The 18,769-nt window shown below is 53.6% G+C and overlaps 1 protein-coding gene across 2 annotated transcripts; it reads right to left on the reverse strand.

The window, feature by feature from the left end:
- Positions 1-3,441: 3,441 nt before the first annotated feature.
- Positions 3,442-18,769, reverse strand: ZNF12 (zinc finger protein 12). Of its 2 annotated transcripts, none has more exons than XM_062180328.1 (5): positions 18,710-18,769; positions 17,799-17,864; positions 14,774-14,900; positions 14,425-14,514; positions 3,442-7,348 (listed from the first exon to the last, which is right to left on the reverse strand). In XM_062180328.1, exons 2-5 carry the CDS (start codon positions 17,811-17,813, stop codon positions 5,496-5,498), a joined length of 2,085 nt encoding a protein of 694 aa, XP_062036312.1. In that variant the 5' UTR covers positions 17,814-17,864; positions 18,710-18,769; the 3' UTR covers positions 3,442-5,495. The 2 variants fall into 2 exon arrangements, with proteins under 2 accessions (XP_062036312.1, XP_062036313.1); XM_062180329.1 differs by lacking the exon at positions 18,710-18,769 and adding an exon at positions 18,417-18,451.

Here is an 18,769-nt window from a genome sequence, read left to right on the forward strand (position 1 = left end):
TACACACACAGAGAGAAGGAGAGGCAGAGAGAGAGGTCTTCCATCTGCTGGTTCACTCCCAACTGGCCGCACCTGCCAGAGCTGCACTGATCCAAAGCCAGGAGCCAGCAGCCTCTTCCAGGTCTCCTACATGAGTGCAGGGGCCCAAGAACCCGGGCCATCCTCCACTGCTTTCCCAGGCCATAGCAGAGAGCCGGACTGGAAGTGGAGCAGCCAGGACCTGAACCAGTGCCCACATGGGATGCTAGCACTGTAGGCGGTGGCCCCCAGAAACTTACTACTTAAGGTCCTGAAGGCCGGGGCGTTGGAGACCAGGGGGTGAGCAGCCGGGTCCAGATGAGAGCCCTGTTCTGGGTTGGGGACCACTGGCTTCCTGCTGGGTCCTCTGGCAGAAGGGGAGAGTTCTCTGGGGGCTCCTTTTCTAAGGGCACTAATCCCACGCGTAAGGGCCCACCTTCGAGACCAGGTCACCACACCAAGGCCTCCATTTCTAGTGCCATCCCTTCAGGGGAAGGTTTTCAACACAGGAATGTGGGGTGTGATCATCTACTCTAGTTGGTGCAGGAGATAAAAACGTGCTCTCCATCTTTCCTAGCTGGCTGTGTGGGGGCTTCCTCCACGCTCAGCAGGCTGTGCCGAACTCCGCCTCAGCCGTTAGCTCAGCTCACGTGGAGCCTGAGGGCAGGTGTGGGGGGGGGGCACAGAGCTTCCTGAGCCTGGCCCACTCTGGACATGTAGACCTCCTGGCAAACATGAAAGCATTGAAAAACCCGTATCCCCCATGTCTCTCCAGCCCTTTCCAGGTTTGGGGTTGTCTACTGCCATCTCGGTTATCATTCTCTTCCCGAGGCTGCTGCAGCCCATACCTGCACTTTTAATTGCCTTGGGCACAAGCTTCCTGGGAAGCCACGCGAGGCCAGTGACTGCTCTGTCTAGCAAACACAGGGGACTCCTGCACCAGTCTCACGACAGCAGCCAACAGCTGCAATTCCTGCCCCTGCCCTCACACCCTATACCTGCTGTGCTCACCCAGGTACAGGCAACAGGAGGTGGAGGTGGGCAGCTCATACAGCTGCTGCCCCCACTTCCTCACCAAGCCCTCTCCTGAGGATCTAAGGCTCACATCCCAGAGCTCAATCCTGTCCGCTCTCATGGCTCGCTTCTGCTGGGTAAATGAATCCTAGATTTACCCGCTGCACCATTTCTGACGTGACGACCCGTCAATTTTGAGCACTTCCGTGTCTACCATTACAGATGCCCTTTGTGCTTATATTTTCTTGCTCAGACGACACAAGCTCTTTATGTAAAAGGGCCTTTTGGTGGGGAGTAGGCTTTAAAAACCAAGATCTGGGCACATCTTTAAAAAAGATTAAAGTATTGGGGCCAGCGTGGTGGTGCAGTAGGTTAATCCTCCGCCTGCGGTACCAGCATCCTATATGGGCGCTGGTTTTAGTCCAGGCTGTTCCTCTTCCAATCCAGTTCTCTGCTATGGCCTGGGAAAGCAGTGGAAGATGGCCCAAGTCCTTGGGCCCCTGCACCCACGTGCGAGACCTGGAAGAAGCTCCTGGCTCCTGGCCTGCAGCACTAGCATCCCATATGGGAACGAGTTCAAGTCCTGACTGCTTCACTTATGACCCAGCTACCTGCTAATGCGCCTGGGAAAGCAGTAGAAGATGACCCAGGTGCATGGGCCCCTGCACCCATGTGGGAGACCCAGAGGAAGTTTCTGGCTCCTGGTTTTGGCCTGGCCCAGCTCCTGCTGTTGGAGCCATTTGGACAGTGAAGCAGCAGATGAAAGATTTCTGTCTTTTCCCGTTTCTGTAACTCTGCCTTTCAAAGAAATAAACCTTTTTTTTTTTTTTTTTTTAAAAGAGAGAAAGGTCTTCCTTCCATTGGTTCACTCCCCAGATGGCCGCAACGGTTGGAGCTGCACCCATCTGAAGCCAGGAGCCAGGAGCTTCTTCTGGGTCTCCCACATGGGTGCAGGGACCCAAGGACTTGGGCCATCTTCCACTGCTTTCCCAGGCCACAGCAGAGAGCTGGACCAGAAAAGGGGCAGCTGGGACTCGAACTGACATCCATATGGCATGCCAGCACTGCAGGCAAAGGATTAACCCACTGTGCCATGGAGCCGGCCCCCAAATAAATAAATCTTAAAGCATCATATATCCTATTAGGGATTTGACTAGTACTTTTACTAATATGTTTAAAAACACTAATATTATTTGTTACGATTGTTAATTTAATTATGATAAGCTTACTTAAAATTTTTAAATTAATTTTTAAAATATTTACTTATTTGAAGTCAGAATTATGTATATAGATCGATCTATCCACTGGTTCACTCCTCTGATGGCCACAATGGCTGGGCTGGGCTGGGCTGGGCCAAAACCAGGAGCCAGGAACTTCTCTGGATCTGCCATGTAGATACAGGGGCCCAAGTTCTCGGGCCATCCTCTGCTGCTTTCCCAGGCACATCAGCAGGGAGCTGCACTGGAAGTGGAGCAGCCAGGACTCACGCTGGCACCCATATGGGATGCCGGCATATCACAGGCAGTGCCTATATATACCACTGTGCCACAATGCCTATGATACTACAGTGGACAGTACAGTACAGGGAGAAAGATTTTGGAAAAAGTGAGTGGGAAAGTTTCCTCAGTACGTGTGTGCCACTACCTTGCCCACTAAGCAGCCCCACTTTGTATCCCCCAGCCCATGTCTTTAGTTCTGTGGATCCACGTGCTGCTCCGACCTTCATGACATCTCCAGAGCTGGGCTGTGCAAGCCAGCCAGGCCCACACTAGCTCACTGGTTTCACTTCACCTCGGCAAGAGCAATTTAGTTTTATGTAGTAATCTATGTCACAAGACTACAGCAACATAATTTAAAAACGTATTTCCTTGTAGGTTTCATCTTTTCTACCCAAAGGCATTCTACAGAGCTGCTGCTGAACCGGGCAGCGGTCATGTGACCCGCACAATCTTACTGGGACAGCCTGACTGGACAGCACAGGTAGGCACGCTGCAGAGGTAGAAGGGAGAGGGTGAGTCTTTGGCCTCAGGTAGGTTGTGGCCCCACTGTTAACATCATTTCATTTACTTGGAATGTTTATTGTGTCTTTAAGCTATTATACCAGTGTGGGAAACCTCTGTGAACTTCATTTTGACAAATATACTATGTACTTCTGGTTCCTACATACACACATACAGTCTACTGACTTTTTACTCCTGTTTCACAGCATACTTCAGCATATTCAAAACAAGGAGAAACACAGCCAGCAGCCGGGTGTGATTTAAACACAGGGGAATCATGGCATTCAGCCAAGAGGTGAATTACTCCAATGATACAGGCGATAAGGCTAAGCACTTGGAAGGAAACAAAATTAGGTACTCCCTTCATCTCATATACTGACAATTAATACTACAACAGTGATCCAGGGATAATATAAATTACCTCAAAATTTATTGCATGTATTAGAAAAGGGAGGTACACCTTATGTCAGGTTCGAAGGTTATTTCACAGGTCAGTGATGACAGAGGAAGTGCACACATTTAAGTTGATTTCTAATGCTCAGTTTACATAAAAATTTACAGAAAATAAGATAAATCTCTGTATTGACACTTCAAAATAAATGACTTCTCTAGAATCCACTTCTGAAATGCGTAACTCCTACAAAAGCATAACTGCACCAGTTGATGTCTTCAGTGATTAGTAACAAAGCATCCTATATCAACCTGGGTCCAAAAGAAGCTTTGTCTCTCACCAAAGCAGCAGGCCGGGGCGGACCAGCCACGGGCTGGCTGGTGTCTAGATGACACTCAGGTCCTAGGTTCCTGCAGTCCTTCTGTCAGGCCATGACTGAATGAGAATCCACTGATGAAGGACATGACCAGATCCCTCGTCCAGATGAGCGACGCTCCCGCAAGACTCCACTTCCTCCGTGGTCCTTGGAAATAACCTGTCCAGTATCTCCTTTATTTCTGAGTCTAGAACTGGGCCCTAGGACCAGGCTAAACCAAGTGCTGGCAATCAGGCTTGTTGTTACCAATGGAAACTAACCACACCTGTGAAGGGGGAGGGCTCACCAACTCTGCCAGCAAGGAGTAAGGTGGAGGAACTGGGGGAGTCGCTCCTCAGTGGCCACCCCAAAGCCTCAGTAGCATGTTCTCAATTCATTTGGTCACGGAAAGCAGCAGAGCGGAATGTCTGCAAACACCACATGTCAAACAGAAATACAATCCAACTATTTCACAGCACCTGTGCTCTGCGTGTAAGCATTAAAACACAACACAGTAAGGGAGCAATGATGGAAATCTTGTAAGTACTTTTGTTTAGTTGTACAGAGTGAATTCTCACCCCAGGAGACTTCTGCTCAACTCAGAAGTATCTGTGCAGTTTTCTACCTATTTTACACACAGATTTCTACCCCTTTTGCTGACTCATACACAGTTGAAAACGTTATAAGAAACACTGGCTTCTTTATGGATGCTGTACTCTGCTAACAATGATCAGGTGCATTGATAAACGCCAGGAAAGAGTACAAGGGAAAGCGTACTTTATACCTAACAAGTGCGGCTTCAGTGACAATGCCTAGTGAGATATTAACATGGTGGTGCTGTTTGGAATGGATCTTACCATGTGTATTACAAAGCAGTAAGGATACAGTGCTTTCTCAAACATGATTCAAACTGAACCTAAATTCCTGTAAGACACTAAGAGACAAACAGAAATGCCCTTGTGAACTGTTTACCTGCGATCCTAATGCTCTAACTGGATCGGCGCTCCTGATCACTTTACGGCTTCTATTTACACCAAGAGTATATGTATTCACAGCGGGTATCCTATTTGTTTTTCAGCTGTTTTTATAAAACATTTGCTATATCAGAAACATGTCTCTTAGCTATTAACAGTTTCCAAAAAGACTATGTGAAAGTTAAACTGAAAGATTTCCTGTTGTTATGAATTCCCTGGTATGGAAAGAAATTTAAACCTAAGGTGAAATGGATATGCATTCAAAATATTTCTAAATAATAACCTAGTGTCTCATGAGTCAGGCAGTCCCCACCCTGTGGGCTTACAGGGGAGACATCTGGGTGAGCTGTCCACGTGCATCACCACTTGGCATCCGTGGGGATTGGCTCCATGATCCCTTGTGGAATGCAGACCTGCAGACCTCAAGTCCCTTGGCTGATAACAGCATGTAAGTTGCAGAATCCTCCCGTATATTTAAATTATCTCTCACTCACAGTATCTGATACAATGTAAATGCTATGGGAATAGCTTTTATACTATACTGCTCAGGGAAAAATGACAAGGAAAACATCTTTATGTGCCCAGTACAAATGGAAGTCTGTGCCTTCTATTTTTGGTTGGTTGCATTCATGGGTGGGGAACCCACAGGCCTGGAGAGTGGACTGCACAATGCTGTTTCTCTTCAGGCAGCAGTTTTACTCATCTCAGGGAAAGGGTTCTCTGACGTAAAATGAGGTCTGACATCAGAGAAGCCTTGCCACATCAATCACGTTCACATTCGCTCTTCTGTGAATTCTCTGATGGCTGTTGAATGCTGATTTGTGGTAGAATTTTTTCCCACATTCAGTACATTCATAGGGTTTTTCTCCTGAATGAGTTCTGTAATGTACAGTGAGGTATGACATCCGTGAGAAGGCTTTCCCACACTCGTTACATTCAAAAGGTTTCTCTCCTGAATGAATTCGATGGTGGATAGTGAGATAAGACATCTGAGAGAAGCACTTCCCACACTCGTAACATTCGTAGGCCTTTTCTCCCGTATGTGTTCTCTGGTGTCTGTTGAGCGCTGAATTCTGGCAGAAGGTTTTTCCACATTCGCTACATTCATAGGGCTTCTCTCCTGAATGAATTCTGTGATGAATGGTGAGGTATGACATCTGGGAGAAGAATTTCCCACATATGTAACACTCGTAGGGCTTCTCTCCTCTGTGTATTCGCCGATGTCTACAGAGGGCTGAGTTCTGGTAGAAGGTTTTCCCACATTCACTGCATTCGTAGGGTTTCACTCCTGAGTGAGTTCTGTGATGAATGGTGAGGTATGAGAGCTGGGAGAATAACTTCCCACACTCATTGCATTCATAGGGCTTCTCTCCGGTGTGTACTCTCTGATGTCTCATGAGGGCTGAGTTCAGGTAGAAGGTTTTCCCACAGTCATTACATTCGTAGGGTTTCTCTCCTGAATGGGTTCTGTAGTGCACAGTGAGATAGGACAAGCGAGAGAAGAATTTCCCACACTCATTGCACTCATAGGGCTTCTCTCCCGTGTGTGTCCTCAGGTGAGTCGTGAGGGTGGACTTGCGGCAGAAGCATTTCCCACACTCGCTGCACTTGTAGAGTTTCACGCCTGTGTGGATTTTCTGGTGGTCATTCAGCGCTGACTTCTGGGAGAAGGTTTTCCCGCAGTCGTGACACACATAGGGCCTCTCTCCTGAATGCGTCCTCTGGTGCTGGGTGAGGTGCGTCTTCTGGCAGAAGGCCTTTCCACAGTAGCTGCACTCGTAGGGCTTCTCCCCTGAGTGAGTTCTCAGGTGCTGAATGAGGTGCAGCTTCTGGTAGAAGTTCTTCCCGCATTCGTTGCATTCGTAAGGCTTCTCCCCCGTATGTGTTCTCTGGTGTACAGTCAGGGTTCCCTTCTGGCAGAAGGACTTCCCACACTGGTTACACTTGTAAGGTTTCTCTCCTGTGTGAGTCCTCTGATGGATAACAAATTTCGACTTTTTACAGAAGGATTTCCCGCACTCACGGCATTCATAGGGCTTCATTTCCAGGTGAGAGCTCTGATGCACGCTGAGGTCTGACATTTGGAGGAAGGCCATTTCAGGCTCACTCCAGCTGTAGGACTTCTCTCCCACGTGATTAACAAACGCTGGATCCCTCTGGAAGGCTTTCTGGCTTTCCGTGTATTCAAAGGGTTTCTCCAAAACACGAACTTTCTGGTAAATATTTTCTTCATTTAGAGTACAGCCTTCCCCATTCTGGTTAAACTCATAGGATTCACCTCCTGACTGAGTTCTCTCTTGCTTAATACGGAGGACTGATTTCCCACACCTACTACATTCATCAGGCTTCATTCTTGCATAGCTGCCATCACTACTGATAAATTCTGAGAGGCATGTTAAACTCCTGTCACACGCGTCACAGTCGGAGGCCACACTTCGCGAAGAAGCAGGCTTCACTTCCACATGGGCAGTCTTACCAGGAACATGACCCCCGTCTCCAGCCAGGGCTCCGCTGCTGGTGAACACACTTGGCCTTGAACATTTGTCTTCGCCTTCCTGGACTCTCTCTGTCAGATCAGCAGCCTGCCAGATTTTATCTAGAAAAAGGCAAAATTAAACAAGTATTGTTATCTCCCTACACAGCAACTTATTATAGGCTACAGAATAGCTTCAGGGGCAGATGAAAATCATTCCAAGTGTACTCTTCCCCTCATTCTTTTTGTTCAGAATAACACACACACTCACGTACACACTCCTCCAGTGGTGGGGAAAGCAGAAACAGACTGACAAAAAGCCAAGTACCTTTACTCTTTACTACTTCCTAATACTTTCTTCAAAATAGGGCATAGAAGGCAAAATACAAACATGAAGCAACGGCCAGTTGACCAAGGATGTTGGCTGACAAGGGAGAGATGAAAGGACTCACAACACACAGGGTAAACCAAGAGGGGGACAAGCAGTGCTGCTGGTGAGGAGGGTTGGAAGATACACCCAAGTAGGGTGCCTTCTGGAGTCAGATTGGCACTTCATACCTTATTTCATATCTAATTGGAAGAACTGGATTACCATCTAAGAAGTTATCACCTTAGACTAAGATTTTTTTAGGGTAGGATTTTCACCAGTGTACACTTCCTCCAAACTATTTTGCTTTTTTTTCCTGTCTCACACAGTAAGCTACATTTCCTCACAATTAGAGGAAGAGCCCCAGGACTATGGCTTGAACCATAGCTCTGCTTCAGTGGAAGGAGTGTGCAGGAACCTATGCGTCCAACAGGAAGTACAGCACAGTCCAGAGTCCACCATCTTTCCAGTTATACATCTTACATATTCTTTTTAATTTCTTAAAAATTGTATTTATTTAAAATACACAGTAATAAGGAGAGAAGAGAGATACCGCCATTCCTGGTTCATACTCCATATGGCCACGAAAGTCAGGTCTGTGTCAGGAGGAAACCAGGAATTCCATCCTGTCTCCCACGGGGTGGCCGGTCCCCAAACACCTGGGTCATTATCCCCTGTCTTCCCAGGACATTGGAGGGAGCTGGATCAGAAGTGGAGCAGCTGGGACTTCAACAGGCATTCAGATACCAAGTGCAGGTGTTGAAAGTAGCAGCTTAACCTGCTGCGCAACAGAACTGGCCGAACCTTTCTCACACAGGTTAATTATGTTTGGATTGAATACTGAATTCCTTCTGAGTGTGAAATGGCTCTTGTTCCTATTTGGACAATGTAGCGTGAATTCTGGGGAGACGAGGCGAGCCACTTCTCAGCCCTCTGTAATCAAATGCAGGTGCCAGCACCCACCTCGGGTTGTTGTGGGTTCCAGTGCTCAGAGCAGTGCTTGGCCCACAATACCTTCCTGGGAAGTTTAGCAGTGACTCTTCCCATTTTCAGTCTCCTGCCCCTAACTGTGCCATCCCCTAATTCTGAGTGTGCTTCCCACTTCTGAGTCCCATTTAGCGTGCAAACCTTAAGAATCAGATACCTCAACCTGCTTCTGAAACAGTGACATTTTACTTATCTTAGAAATTCTGGATAAACCTGTATTCACTGTCAGCCACATTAATTGAATCATGCCAACTTTAGTCTCCAAAACCTAGTTACTCTGAATCCACGGCAAAACACCAACAAATAAAATAGTAAAAAGAAGTCTGATAACAATAATCTTCACCACCTGGATTCACAAGGGGGCGCCAAGCTAGGATTGACCATGGTCTCCCAACAACACTCGGTCAGAAGATCAAGCTGCCTGTTGAACAAGGTGGCTCATCGTGACATTTCTCCAAAGAGGGACTAGTTCTGGAGGAGGTGGAGCAGCACTTGCCACCGTCCCTTGTCACACGCAGGTGGCAGAGACACGCAGGACCTCAGGCGCCATCACCGTACGCTGAGGGCCCTGGGGTACCTAATAAAGGTCCCAGGGCCCTGGCACTCACAAGTCTCTGCTCATTTTACAGCATGATTTCCTGCCATCAGCTATTCAAACCTGCTCTTCAAAAGGAGTTTTCATGTTTTAAAAATACATTTCTCAATTCTTTAATTCAATTAGCATCATTACCCCCACAGTTGAAAATAATTACTGTCCATACGGTCATTTTAGCACAAAGTGATTCAGCCTTGTGGTGGGACATCAGCACATGTAAAACACTGAGTAGCGCGTGCCCTCTGCTCTTAACCAAAACCCATCTCCTAGAAAGTCTGACTGTAGAAGCCACTTCCTTCAGAGCACTTGTCCTCAATCTGAGTCACAGGGACATTTCTCTAGCACTTGCAAAATATATAGGGATGCATAGTTTTTAAAAAAACTGCCCATAAATTACTTCTAAATGGATAGCCGAGAACATTCTTTCATCTCCCTGGCACCGCAGATAACGAGACGTGAACGTGTGCTCTACGTGGCGTATACATCAAGGGAGGAGAATATGCTCTTGTAAAGCCTGCATCCTACCAAGTGACAGACGACTGGATCAGACAAGCTTTTCTAAAGGCATCAGGGGAACCAACGTTGAGTAATGAATGACAGGAGGAGTTGACAGAGCTCAGCTTGAACACTGCCCTCTGGGGAGCAAGCCCCCACCCCGTGGGCGGGAAGGCTGGCGGGATAACAACCGCAGGAAGAGAAGGTGTGAGGAGCGTGGGACAAAAATTATACTTTCAGGCAGCACCGGGCCAGGATGGTGGCGATCCTTAAAGGACAAGATCCTACGTGACCCAGGGAGGTCACCGTGAACCCCTGTGAAGCCAGCGACAGATGCACTGGAATCCACGGCAATCCAGCCATGACATTACGTCAAGGGCAGCCGAGAAGACAGAGGGAGAATTCAGGCATTTCACACAGAGCAGAATCCAGCGATGCTCAGAGAGCAGTCACGCCTGCGGAGAGGCAGCTGCTTCTAGTGATTCCACAGAGTGAAAGCTCATCAGGGGAGATAGGAAGGAGCTTACTTGTCACGTGCGGCGTTCATCGTCAGTTTTCAGACGTAAGAATCAGAGAAGCTATCAGAGAAAACACTAGACCAGGGCATAGGCTGCAGAATGGTGGCAGGCGTTTGGCCTAGGGTCAAGACGCCACCTGAACTGCCAGCATCCCGTGAGCCGGCTCAAGTCCCAGCTGCTCCACTTCTGATCCAGCTTCCTGCTAATGGCCTGGGAAAGCAGAAGACAGCTCAAGTCCTAAGGCCTCTGCACCCACATGGGACACCAGGAAGAAGCTCCTGGCTTTGGCCTAGCCCAGCTCCAGCCATTATAGTTATCTGGGGAGTGAAGCACAACGGATGGAAGATCTCTCTCTTTCTCTGTCTCTCCCCCTTTATACAATGTTTTCAAATAAATAAACCTTCAAGAAAAAAAGACGGCCGGCGCCGTGGCTCAACAGGCTAACCCTCCGCCTTGCGGCGCCGGCACACCGGGTTCTAGTCCCGGTCGGGGCACCGATCCTGTCCCGGTTGCCCCTCTTCCAGGCCAGCTCTCTGCTGTGGCTAGGGAGTGCAGTGGAGGATGGCCCAAGTGTTTGGGCTCTGCACCCCATGGGAGACCAGGATAAGCACCTGGCTCCTGCCATCGGATCAGTGCGGTGCGCCGGCCGCAGCGCGCTACCGCGGCGGCCATTGGAGGGTGAACCAACGGCAAAGGAAGACCTTTCTCTCTGTCTCTCTCTCTCACTGTCCACTCTGCCTGTCAAAAAAAAAGAGAAAAAAAAGAAAAAAAGACTGCCCGTGTCCCCTACTGCAGTATTTGGGTTTGATACTCAGCTCCAGAGTCTGACTCCAGTTTGTGGCTAATGAAGACCCTGGGAGGCTGCAATGATGGCTCAAGTCATTGGGTTCCTGCCACCCACGGGGGAGACCTGGAGTGGATCTCCAGCTGCCTCAGTCCAGCCCCTGGCTGTTGCGGATCCAGTAGATAGGAGCTTGCATCTGTTTCTGCCCCTCAAATAAACAAACTTGAGGCTGGAGGAGCGTTCTGAGAGACTCCCGAGGGGAAGTCACAGCAGCCAGCATGTGGGCGGCACGGGAGGGTAAAGAAACCAAACGTTTCCCTGTGACTCCTACTGAGCACCCGAGCACTGGGCGTAGAACAGAAATGGGGGCCGGCACCCCACACGTGCACCGCTTCAAGACACAGCTGCTCCACTTCCAATCCAGCTGCCTGCTTGTGAGCCTGGGAAAGCAGCAGAGGATGGCCCCAGTGGTTAGGGCCGCACCCACATGGGAGACCCAGAAGCAGCTCTGGGCTCCTAGCTCTGGCCTCACATAGCCCTCAAATAAAAGACAAGAAGAAAAGGACCACGTGGAAAGAGGGACACAGTTTGAGCTGTCACCAGAAGTGGGAAGGGCTGGATGCAGGAATGACGAGAGCTGCCAAAGGAAGCCCATGTGTCAGCAGAGGGGCAGGGGCTCCCTCAGCTCAGGTCAGGCAGGGGTCAGCGATTAAAGAAGAGATAAACAGTGGAAGAGGAGGCAGAATCAAGTCAAGCATTTCACAGCAGACAAGAGAAATGGAAGGTCGAGAGAACAGAAGAATCACAGAAGTTAATGTTTCAGTGACAGGTTTATGACACCTAAGAACCGAAGGAAGCTGTGGTACAGAACTACTGAACACGTGAGGGAAGAGCACGGGAACCGAGGTTTCAGGGGAAGCAGGTGTGGGTTCTGGGGAGTGCGCAGCCCGGCAAAGCTCCAGAACAGCTCTCGTGACGGGGAGGACGAAGTCTCTGGAGGGAGGTTCAGGTGCCAAAGCCATCCTAGTAACCCTCGTCAGGGTCTAAGGGTGGGAGGCCGTTACAGCGTTCCGGAAAGCATCCTGTTCCCAGGCTCCTCAGAATCTCCACTGACCACCTGCACAGCCCTGCGACAGGAACCCTATCCATGCACTGACCACCTGCACAGCCCTGGGACAGAGAACCCTGTCCACGCACTGACCACCTGCACAGCCCTGGGGCAGGAACCCTATCCATGCACTGACCACCTGCACAGCCCTGGGGCAGAGAACCCTGTCCATGCACTGACCACCTGCACAGCCCTGCGACAGGAACCCTATCCATACACTGACCACCTGCACAGCCCTGGGGCAGAGAACCCTGTCCATGCACTGACCACCTGCACAGCCCTGGGGCAGGAACCCTATCCATACACTGACCACCTGCACAGCCTTGGGACAGAGAACCCTGTCCACGCACTGACCACCTGCACAGCCCTGGGGCAGGAACCCTATCCATGCACTGACCACCTGCACAGCCCTGGGGCAGAGAACCCTGTCCATGCACTGACCACCTGCACAGCCCTGGGACAGAGAACCCTGTCCATGCACTGACCACCTGCACAGCCCTGCGGCAGGAACCCTATCCACGCACTGACCACCTGCACAGCCCTGCGGCAGGAACCCTATCCACGCACTGACCACCTGCACAGCCCTGCGGCAGGAACCCTATCCACGCACTGACCACCTGCACAGCCCTGGGGCAGGAACCCTATCCATGCACTGACCACCTGCACAGCCCTGGGGCAGAGAACCCTGTCCACGCACTGACCACCTGCACAGCCCTGCGACAGGAACCCTATCCATACACTGACCACCTGCACAGCCCTGGGGCAGAGAACCCTGTCCATGCACTGACCACCTGCACAACCCTGGGACAGAGAACCCTGTCCATGCACTGACCACCTGCACAGCCCTGCGGCAGGAACCCTATCCACGCACTGACCACCTGCACAGCCCTGGGGCAGGAACCCTATCCATGCACTGACCACCTGCACAGCCCTGGGACAGAGAACCCTGTCCATACACTGACCACCTGCACAGCTCTGGGGCAGGAACCCTATCCATGCACTGACCACCTGCACAGCCCTGGGGCAGGAACCCTATCCATGCACTGACCACCTGCACAGCCCTGGGGCAGAGAACCCTGTCCACGCACCGACCACCTGCACAGCCCTGCGACAGGAACCCTATCCATGCACTGACCACCTGCACAGCCTTGGGACAGAGAACCCTGTCCATGCACTGACCACCTGCACAGCCCTGGGGCAGGAACCCTATCCACGCACTGACCACCTGCACAGCCCTGGGGCAGAGAACCCTGTCCATGCACTGACCACCTGCACAGCCCTGCGACAGGAACCCTATCCATACACTGACCACCTGCACAGCCCTGGGGCAGAGAACCCTGTCCATGCACTGACCACCTGCACAACCCTGGGACAGAGAACCCTGTCCATGCACTGACCACCTGCACAGCCCTGCGGCAGGAACCCTATCCACGCACTGACCACCTGCACAGCCCTGGGGCAGGAACCCTATCCATGCACTGACCACCTGCACAGCCCTGGGACAGAGAACCCTGTCCATACACTGACCACCTGCACAGCTCTGGGGCAGGAACCCTATCCATGCACTGACCACCTGCACAGCCCTGGGGCAGGAACCCTATCCATGCACTGACCACCTGCACAGCCCTGGGGCAGAGAACCCTGTCCACGCACCGACCACCTGCACAGCCCTGCGACAGGAACCCTATCCATGCACTGACCACCTGCACAGCCTTGGGACAGAGAACCCTGTCCATGCACTGACCACCTGCACAGCCCTGGGGCAGGAACCCTATCCACGCACTGACCACCTGCACAGCCCTGGGGCAGGAACCCTATCCATGCACTGACCACCTGCACAGCCCTGGGGCAGGAACCCTATCCACGCACTGACCACCTGCACAGCCCTGCGGCAGGAACCCTATCCACGCACTGACCACCTGCACAGCCCTGCGGCAGGCCCTATCCACGCACTGACCACCTGCACAGCCCTGCGGCAGGAACCCTATCCACGCACTGACCACCTGCACAGCCCTGGGGCAGGAACCCTATCCATACACTGACCACCTGCACAGCCCTGGGGCAGGCCCTATCCATGCACTGACCACCTGCACAGCCCTGGGGCAGAGAACCCTGTCCATGCACTGACCACCTGCACAGCCCTGCGGGAGGAACCCTATCCACGCACTGACCACCTGCACAGCCCTGGGGCAGGAACCCTATCCACGCACTGACCACCTGCACAGCCCTGGGGCAGGAACCCTATCCACGCACTGACCACCTGCACAGCCCTGCGGGAGGAACCCTATCCACGCACTGACCACCTGCACAGCCCTGCGGCAGGCCCTGTCCATGCACTCACACACCTGCACAGCCCTGCGGCAGGAACTCTCCTATCCATGGCTCTTCTCCTCGCTCCAACTTGGTGATAACATCCGGTTTGATGAAGTGATACCCTGTGAATGAGAAACGAGAGAGAACTTGAGCCGGCTGCTTTGGCTTCTCGGTCTCAGGCATGTGGGGAGGGTGCCGCTGTTTGTGCTTTAGCAAAATTGGAACCTTCCACTCGGGAGGTCAAGTCCAACAGCATTGCCTGGTGCCCACCAGAACCTAAGTGAAGTCGTGAGCGCGAGGGAAACCCCACATATTTAGCATTGAGAAGGTGGCGTCCTCACCCCGGGGCCCTCATCAGACAGCGCCCGGCCGCATCCTCACCCACGGCCACGAGGTGGCTGTAGTTCTCCAGCATCACCTCCCGGTACGTCCGCCTCTGCGCCGGCTCCAGCTGCCGCCACTCCTCCTGTGTGAAGCCCACGGCCACGTCCTTGAACGACACCGGCCCCTGCAACGGCACCGAGGTGGGAAGTGGGGGACGGGGAGAGGCGCACGGGGACAGGGCGTGGCCACGCTCGCGGGACAGTGGCCTTGCATGACTTGTTTTGTGTTGCTGCACACGGCTCCAGGGCGCAGCCTGCTCCTCTGAGCACTCTCCACTCTGTTTCCCCTCCGCTGGCTCCCCCGCCTGTCGGGCTGAAGCAGGAGGGTGCTGGCGCTCGGTCTCCACCTGTCTTCCCTGTGCTCTCTTGCTGCTTTGATGGTGAGCCCACCTGGCTTTGTGGCTACCTGCATTTCCTCTCTATACCAACACCTCCCAGACAGCTACCGCGGGCTCAGGCCTTGCCTTCAGACACACATGTCCCAGGTCTCCAAGTCAGTATACCTGGGACTCAGCTGCTGCTCCAATCTACCCCTCCTGGAGCCAATCTGCAATATTTGCCACAAGCACCAACACTCTGAGCAGGCCAGGCACCCATGACCGGGTCTGTTTCGTGGCGGGGCGGGCCCATAGCCTGCCATGTGATGACGGCACAGCTGGGACCCTGAGGGCCCTTCCTTCCCAGCTGCAGCCTCTGGAGACGCACATCCCCTGAGCAGGGCAGAACCCCGACCTTCACAAGTTGCACCTTCTCCATCAACTGGACCATGGGCAATGCTCACTCCAGACACTGAAACTGTCCCCCTCGGACTTAAACCTGAGGCTGGTCTGTCCCAGAGCAGAGTATCGGAATTAAACAGGCGAGCCCACGGAACGCGCTGACCTTTGTTTTTTGGACATACAATACGTGCTTATCAGTGATACCTACTGTGCCCCTCACCACTTTCCACGTCAGGACACACAAGTAACTGGAAGGAACTACAGGTAATGTGACTACGTTTCAAGAAATTAAAAAGAAATGCAGAAAGCTAAAAGCTAAAAGGTTCTGATGATTTCAACAGAACGTGGAGGGGAGAGTGGTCGGAAAGGAAAGGCCACAGTATGGACTGCAGATTTGAGGTTTTATCTGTGGACCCTGCTGGTGGGACTCTCCCAGGTGCCGTATGGTCCTCTGGATCCCAGCGTCGGCTTGGCCAGCCTGGGTGGGCTGAGGTGGTCAGGAACACAGCCTGAGACAGCCCCGTGCTGGAGAAGAGGGCCTGCCCCGGACAGCCTGCCCCCTCCACACACCACAAGGCCGTCTTGATGAGCAACAGGACAGCTTCTGGAAGCCCTGGCATCGCCAGCACGACTGTCCACCCCAATGACCAGCAGTGGGGCCTGGACGGTCACACATCACGCTGGTGGGCCTTCCTGAGGGACCACAACGCCCACATTTATTACAAAAGTAACTACTCAACAGGCAACACAGCCTGCACGGCAGCTAACAGACCAGACAGAGCAGCACCCAGTCAAGAGTGGATGTGGACACACGGTCACGTGCAGGAAAGCCACCACCGCCATCTATGGCTGCAGCAAATGCAAACCGGAACAATCTCAATCTGAAACTAGAATCTCTCGTGTTCAAAGTATCCCGGGGACATGCTCTTCACCAAAGCACACTTAGAAACAACACACCCTCCTCTTGCTCAGAAGAGGAGACTTTCCCACCAAGGGCTCCTAAGCCATCTTCCTGAGAACACAGACATGCTCTGTTCTTTCTTTTCTGTTTTTTTTTTTTTTTTTTTTTAACCATTGATTTGAAAGGCAGAGTTATAGAGAGACAGAGACAGGGAGAGAAAGACGGAGAGAGATCTTCCATCTGTTGGTTCTCTCCCCAAATGGCTGCAAAGACCAGGGCTGGGCCAGGCTGAAGCCAGGAGCCTCTTCCGGGGTCTTCTAAATGGGTGGCAGGGGCCCAGGGACTTGGGCCATCCTCTGCTGCTTTCCCGGGCGCATTAGCAGGGAGCTGGATCGGAAGTGGAGCAGCTGGGACTCAAACTGGCACCCATATGGGATGCTGGTGCTGCAGGCCACGGCTTAACCCACTGACCACAGAGATGGCCTGAATGTAGACATATTGTGCCAAGGAGAACCAACACAGAATACAGCCAGTGGCTCCCAGCACAAAAGGCCTGAGAAGGGTTGTGAGGGGCAGGCACTTTCCTAGCAGCCAAGATGCCAGCCGGGATGCCACCCTGCTTCCTGGATTGTCTGGGCTTGAGTCCCGGCTCCACTCCGATTCCAGCTGCCTGCCCATGTGTCCCCTGTGGGGTGGCGGTGAGGCCCAAGTCCTGCTGTCCCTGTGGGAGACCTTGAGTGGGTTCCTGGTTCCCAGCTTGGGCTTGGCCCAGCCCCGGTTCTTTGAACCAGCCGATGGGAGCTCTGTCTCTCAAATACATATTTTTTTTTTTTTTCAAAGTTAGAAAGGTCATGAGCCAAGGGTGAAAGACACACACGGAGAAGGCGGAAGAATTATCAGATTCAACACTGCAGGGAGACACATCCCAGAAACCGACAGGGGAGGCTCCACCCAGCAGGCCACGGCCGGGACTAGCGCCAGCCCCAGTGCACCCACGGGGTGCGTGCGCTAGGTCCCCGGCAGCCTCTGCCACGGGAGCAGCAGGGACAGCACCGATCCCTGGATCGAGCGGTGGAAACAGGGTCTGTATGGACGACGCTGTAGTCACCAGGAACACCATAGCCTGAGTCCCCGGGGAGCCTGCTGCTCGCGGACACGAGGGACCTGCTCACTCACACCAGAGAAGGCAAGGGCGTCCCTGCTCGGGTCAGCGTCACTCGGCTGACCGCAGTGCCCACTCCTGCTCTGAGACACTCGCGCGCCGGCAGGAAGAACCCTGTAAGGTCCACGCCGCCCACCCCCGAACAGAGGGGCGCTCCTGTCCGAGCAGATCGCCTGTTTCCACTTCCCCCACTCAGAACCCCTCTCCGTCTCCCAGGGTCTGCGGCTCGCAGGACACTCACCAGGGATCTGCTCATTTTCTGTTGCTTCCCGGGAAACCGTGCAGGGCTGAGACAGGGCGGGCCGATCTGGGGAAGGAAGGCAGGGGATGAGGTTAGGAGGGGCGTGGCCCGTCCAGGCAGGATCTCCAACACCCCCCAAACACTCCACAAAGGCCCGGCCCTGGGCCCTCAGTGCGCAGGAGGGGTGCCAGTCACGCGCGGGCGGCCCCAGGGGACGGATCCCACGGAGACAGTGACCGTGGGATTGCAACCACGCCGCGCCATTCTAACTGCTTCGAATAAACTCGTATGGTCAGCGACAGACACAAGTCTGCACCGTGCACACGCCGCCGAACAGGGTCTCCTCCGACCCAACTAACGCGCGAGCCACAGCGCTCGCCGGCCAGAGGTGACCGCGGATAAGGCGGCCAGAGACCGGGGGACCCAGGCGCGGACCGGCGCTGAGCGATGCCGAGGACCGCAGGGTGGGGGGGGGGAGGAAGAGCAGCAGGGGGGGAGGCCCCGGCTCCCCTGCTAGCCCGGGCTCGGGGTCCTCCGCCGAGCGCCCAGCAGGTGCAGCCGGCCCCCGCCCCCGCCCCCTGCCCGCACCGGCGGGGGCGGCCCCGCGCCCTCACCTACCCCGCCGGGGCTCCACGGGCGGCCGCTGTCGTCGCAGGCGCGCTGCGGGGCCCGAGGCCGCGGCTCTCCCGAGGGGCAACTTCCAGCGGAGCGTCGCTCCCGGGGCCCAACCTGCCTCCCCGGGGCGCACCGTCCCGCCGCCCCTCTGCGCGCCCGGACCCCCGGGCCCGGCCCCGCGACCTCAGAGGCTCGCGCTCCGAGGTGCCCGCCCGGCGCCCCGCAGCCCTGGCCGGCACAGCCCCGCGCCCGCCCGGTCAGCCCCCGACCCCGCAGGCTCCGCGATTGTCGCCCACCGGAGGCCAAAGCCTGGGAACTAGGGCGAGCGGTGACCCAGGAACGGACCGGAAGCGAGA

The sequence above is a fragment of the Lepus europaeus genome, chromosome 21, assembly GCF_033115175.1.
Source record: "Lepus europaeus isolate LE1 chromosome 21, mLepTim1.pri, whole genome shotgun sequence".
Lineage (NCBI taxonomy): Eukaryota > Metazoa > Chordata > Mammalia > Lagomorpha > Leporidae > Lepus > Lepus europaeus.

Coding starts and splice junctions, on each gene's coding strand:
- ZNF12 (XM_062180328.1), bottom strand. Junction 14,515..14,773: donor CAGCCACCTCGTGGCCGTGG/GTGAGGATGCGG, acceptor TCTCATTCACAG/GGTATCACTTCATCAAACCG. Junction 7,349..14,424: donor CCTGCCGCAGGGCTGTGCAG/GTGTGTGAGTGC, acceptor GCCTTTTTCTAG/ATAAAATCTGGCAGGCTGCT.